General features: G+C 32.8%; 1 protein-coding gene across 1 annotated transcript; it reads left to right on the top strand.

Moving 5' to 3' along the window:
* The first annotated feature begins 1,258 nt into the window (after positions 1-1,258).
* On the top strand, positions 1,259-3,288 carry LOC121225549 (protein phosphatase 2C 37). Its single transcript, XM_041109897.1, has 4 exons — positions 1,259-1,868; positions 1,967-2,290; positions 2,632-2,737; positions 2,834-3,288. Exons 1-4 carry the CDS (start codon positions 1,395-1,397, stop codon positions 3,178-3,180), a joined length of 1,251 nt encoding a protein of 416 aa, XP_040965831.1. The 5' UTR covers positions 1,259-1,394; the 3' UTR covers positions 3,181-3,288.
* Positions 3,289-5,122: the final 1,834 nt, after the last annotated feature.

Raw genomic sequence — 5,122 nt, forward strand, 5'->3', positions numbered from 1 at the left:
GATTAAATTTTATTTATTATTGATTAATATATTTTTTAAAATTCTATTTGAATTTATTTTTGAGAGAATATTAATAATTTTTCATAAAAAGATAAATAGTTGATGGTTTATAAATAAATATCGATAATTTTTTTAAACATAATTATTTAGAGACTATAAGCCTTAAATTCAAAACCTTAAACTTTAAATCAAAAAATTATTAATATTTATTTATAAATTCTTCGCAAATAATGAATTATGTTATTATTCATTGTGCCTAAGATATTATTTTTTTAAATTTTCACCTGGTCGATTTTTGGTACATTGGCAATGTACTTTTTTTTTATTCCATTAGTATTAAAAAAATTGACATGCTTATCTTTCCTTCAAATATTTATTTCTTAATATTCTATTATACCCTTATAAGACACTTGTCACCCTTTGATTTTTCTTTTTGTAAAGTCTAAAAACTCCATAAGCGATCTAGGATAATGCCAAGTGTCCATTTTAATTATTTGATTATTATTTTATTTGGCTATTATTGGTAGTGTATTTTTTTATTCTACGAATAATTTTAAAATTTTGGCATGTATCCTCTTATAAAAAAATATTCATTTTTTTAATATTTTATTATATTTTTTTTGGACACTTATTAACCTCTAATTTTACTTATGGAGTCTATACCAAATATTTTTTTTATTTTATTATATTCTAAAAAACAAATGGGATTAATTTGTTTTACTCGATATAGGATAATAACCCAATTTAATAGGAATAAATTTAAATAAACGGTTGAATGCAACGTAATGCTTTTAACTTATTTTTTATCTTACATTATAAAATCGCAATAATAACTATCCCTGCCGTCACCATTATTTTTACACTCATCCAAATTCACCCGTAATAAAATATCTTTAGTGTTTGGTAGCCGTTTAAAACCCAATTATAACTGAAATGAGAAGCGTTTAAGAGAAATACAAGTCCGTCCCCATTCTCCACATACGTGTCAGGAAAAAGGGCACGTCACTTCAATAACTCGCCTTCTTCACTGATTGGCCCACATGTCTATATACACGTGTCCTTCACTGAATGAAACTGATCAAGTAGACGGTGCAGATTTACCTTCTTGTATTCAGTAAATAGACGTCACACAAATTGTACGTGTCGGGTCAGTTTACCCGAACGGTGACGGTCACACTGCCCGAGCCTTAGGTGTGGCCCCCACCTTAAACTAGTGCTCTCAGTACAAAAAGGCCAAAGCTCTCTCCGTGCCTCCCTGCCATTTTTATGGGTCCTTCCCCTTCCTCTTCCCCTTCCCTTTCGATCTGAAATTAGAAAAAGAAAAATAGGAATCTGATTTTGCAAGGAAGCTTTGTTCATCACTGAAGAACGTTTTCAAGTAACTTAGTAGCAAAATGGCTGGAACTTACTGTGGAGTTGTCGGAGAAAGTGAAGCGGCGGCAGCTACGGTTGAGCCAAAGTTAAGAGCTTCTCGCCGTCGGATATTAGAGCTTCGTCCGTTTAAGATAGTAGCTGACGCTGCTGTTCAACCACCGTTAGAGAACGATCGGAAACGCCATAAGCTCGATCGCAATCTATTCCTACCGGTATCTTCTCGGGATTGTGATAACGCGGTTCAAAACTCAAAAGATCACGGATTTAAGAACGAAGGTCTATTTTCTAATGGAACAGTAAAATTAATGATTGAGAAGTCCATGGAAGATGAAAAGGAACGGCCGAAGTTCGGAATGGCTTCTGTTTGTGGAAGGAGACGAGATATGGAAGATGCTGTTTCGATTCATCCTTCGTTTTGTAAACAAAGCTCTCAAGTTCAAATTTCGTCGGATATTCACTTCTTCGCCGTCTTCGACGGCCACGGCTGCACTCATGTACTAAATCGAATCTTGAAATATTTCTTAAATTCAATTTTATTAACAAAATTTAATTAGTTCTGTTATAACTGATTTATTTTCTTTTTTTTTTTTAGGTTGCGATGAAGTGTAGAGATCGGTTTCACGAGATAGTGAAAGAAGAAGTCGAAGCATGCGGCGGTTTGAAGGCGGTGGAGTGGAAGAATACGATGGAGAAAAGCTTTGAGAGGATGGATGAAGAAGTTAGAGAATGGACAGTAAACGCCAAGGAGAGTTCTACCTGCCGATGTCAGCTTCGAACTCCACAGTGCGACGCCGTTGGATCCACCGCCGTAGTTGCTCTAATCACCCCGGATAAGATCATTGTTGCTAATTGCGGTGATTCTCGCGCTGTTTTGTGTCGAAATGGTGCCGCTTTCCCCCTCTCCGACGATCACAAGGTGAGACATTTTATTCTTTATTTCGAGGTTTTTAATTTAGAGTGTAATGACATTTAATATTTTTAATGTTTTTTTTTATGAATAAGATAAGGAGATATTTATTTATCAATAAATTATATATTTTTTAAATAAGATATTTAAATTATCATATTTATTTTTATTCAAAATATCTAAAAATTAATAAATAAATAATTTTTAAAAAATCAATATTTATTTTTATAAAAATTAATCATATTCCGTATTTATATTTACTGATTTATCAAACAATTTTTTTTAATAATATGCATAAATTTTTAGCACTCTTTTTTAATTTTGTGTACTGCCATATTATTCGATTGTAGCCGGATCGACCCGATGAATTGCTCCGAATAGAAGAAGCCGGTGGCAAAGTAATTTATTGGGACGGCCCTAGAGTTCTTGGTGTTTTAGCCATGTCTAGAGCAATTGGTAAGTTTTTTTTTTTTTTAATAATTTTTCCCTTTTTTCCTTTTCTAAACTTTCGTTTATTTTTTTTTTAATTTTCTATCGATTTGATTTTTGCAGGTGATAATTATTTAAAACCGTTTGTTATACCAAAGCCTGAGGTGACAATAACAGAAAGAAGAAGTGAAGACGAGTGTTTGATATTAGGAAGCGATGGGTTGTGGGATGTAGTGACGAATGATATGGCATGTAAGGTGGTGCGTATGTGTTTATGCGCAAGAAAATCATCATTTGCACCGGGATTTTCAGGTAATGAGATGGCGGTAAAAAATGGTGCACTCGAAAGTTTTGATAAACAATGTTGGGATGCTTCTGTTTTGTTAACGAAGTTGGCCTTGGTTAGACATAGCGCGGATAATGTCAGCGTGGTGGTTGTTGATTTAAAGAAAAATCAACAGGCGAATTAATTGGGAAGAAATCATTCAATTAAAAATTACACTTCTTTTTTTGTAATTATAAGATGTAAAATATCTTAAAATGAAATGGGAAGAAAAGAAAATATGGGTTTTTAATAATTTTTTATTTTTTATTTTTATTTTTATAGAATTATAAATGTAGAATATAATTCCATTGTTGTGCATAAATCCTTAATTAAGATATATTAATTATAGAATAAAAATATATTACTAATTTTTTAACCCATATTTATTTTAGGGTTTTGCTTTTAACTTTTTCATTGAATGGAAGTTTATTTTAGAATTAAAAATATTTAATTTAAAATATCTTATTATGGAAATTGTAATAATATCTTTCTCATCCTTTTATAATTTGTAAAACAATACGCTCGCATAATTTATTTAATATACCTAATCAACTTTATTCTTACCTCTCAATTATTGTTAATTAATTTTTTATTGGCAAAAATTCCTAATTAACGTTGAGTTATCATAAACAATTAAACATATTTTCGGAAATAAATATTATATTTAATATTTGAAGTTTTTTAAATCAAATTTTTACTGATTTTATTACCACATATTTCTATAAATTAGGTTGATTTAATATACTACGGATCGAATCCAAAGGAGATTGAGTGATACGAAGAATTAACGAGTCTAGCCAGCTATTGTCTAAAAAGCATAGTACAACTAGCCATAAAATTGTAGAATTAAACTGCGGTAATAGTTAAAGGATTGAATTGTAAAAGTATAATGGTAATAACCAAAAACAAATGTAGTAGTTTATTGACATTCATGTTAATAATTAATTTTCTAATTGGTTTAATTTTTACCTTTCAGTCTATAATTTACCCAATTAACGAGTTAGTCCAATTAATCTCTCAATATCACTCAGACTAGAGGAGTCAAACTAGGCTGTGATCGAGGCATTGCAGCCGCTGGAGGAGTCGAGGTGGTTGGAGGAGCAATTTTTGTTGGTGTGCTAGGAGTGGTAGGGTTGGAGCTAGAGGATCTTTTAGAGCCTTCACTAGTTGTTCTAAGGTGAGGAGAAGGATGTTTGCATATTGCAGATGAGCTCTAGCAAGAATGGAGGCAAAAGGAAGGGTTTGCATAGAGTTCAAGCCAGTAGAAATACCTGAGACAGATGGGACGGAGGTGTTGAGCGAAGTGGAAGAGTTGACTTGGTCAGTCGGGTTATTGATTTAGTTGGTTTGATCAGTTGGGGTGCCATTTTGAGAATGCAAGGTCGTGTTGTCCACATTCACTGCACCAATCATTAATATTGTGTACAATAAGAGAAGAGTGTACAGGAAAGGGTAGTGGTTGTTATGGAGATCGGTTCTCCCAATTCGGGCACAGAGCTGGAGGTTATGAAGAGTGGTGGTGAAGATGGCGTAAAGGTTAAGGGTTGAAAGAGTGTTGACAGAGTGTAGATTTAGTATTCTTGAAGGATTGATCCTCTTCTTCATTGTTTCTGGAGGTATTTATAAGCAGAGGTCACGTATAAGACGGTGTTAACGTGTTGAAGTTGCCATAATTATAGAGCTCGTGAAAGGACTGTCTTCAGTGGGACGAGAATGCCTGTGACAGAACAGATCTTGTAATTCATTTTGACTCTAATATGATAAAGCAATTGAGCCCACGTGGTACTCGATGAGCAACAACTTCATGTTCCCAACGAAGATTAGGCCATTTGTTGCATGGATAGTCATGTCGGAAGGATGAGCTCCTACGTGACCTTCTGACTATCTTACGGCAAACTTACTTTTTAGCCATTTTTTTTAAACTTGCCCCATGCCCTAACATGGATGGGTAAAACAAGAATACCAGTCTACTTAAATGGCATTAGTTTGAGATACCAAGTTGTTCAATAAAACAAATTTACATGAACTTAAGTGAATAATAAACTTTCAAAATATCTAAATGAAAATATTATAAAAGCTAATTTTAT

The sequence above is a fragment of the Gossypium hirsutum genome, chromosome D13 (genome assembly GCF_007990345.1).
Source record: "Gossypium hirsutum isolate 1008001.06 chromosome D13, Gossypium_hirsutum_v2.1, whole genome shotgun sequence".
Classification (NCBI taxonomy): Eukaryota; Viridiplantae; Streptophyta; class Magnoliopsida; order Malvales; family Malvaceae; genus Gossypium; species Gossypium hirsutum.

What these genes read in the sequence shown, in the direction of transcription:
- LOC121225549 (XM_041109897.1), top strand. Translation starts at nt 1,395, where the DNA reads ATGGCTGGAACTTACTGTGGAGTTGTCGGAGAAAGTGAAGCGGCGGCA. An exon ending in ACGGCCACGGCTGCACTCAT is followed by an intron (nt 1,869 to 1,966) that starts GTACTAAATCGA and finishes TTTTTTTTTTAG; the next exon opens with GTTGCGATGAAGTGTAGAGA. An exon ending in CCCTCTCCGACGATCACAAG is followed by an intron (nt 2,291 to 2,631) that starts GTGAGACATTTT and finishes ATTCGATTGTAG; the next exon opens with CCGGATCGACCCGATGAATT.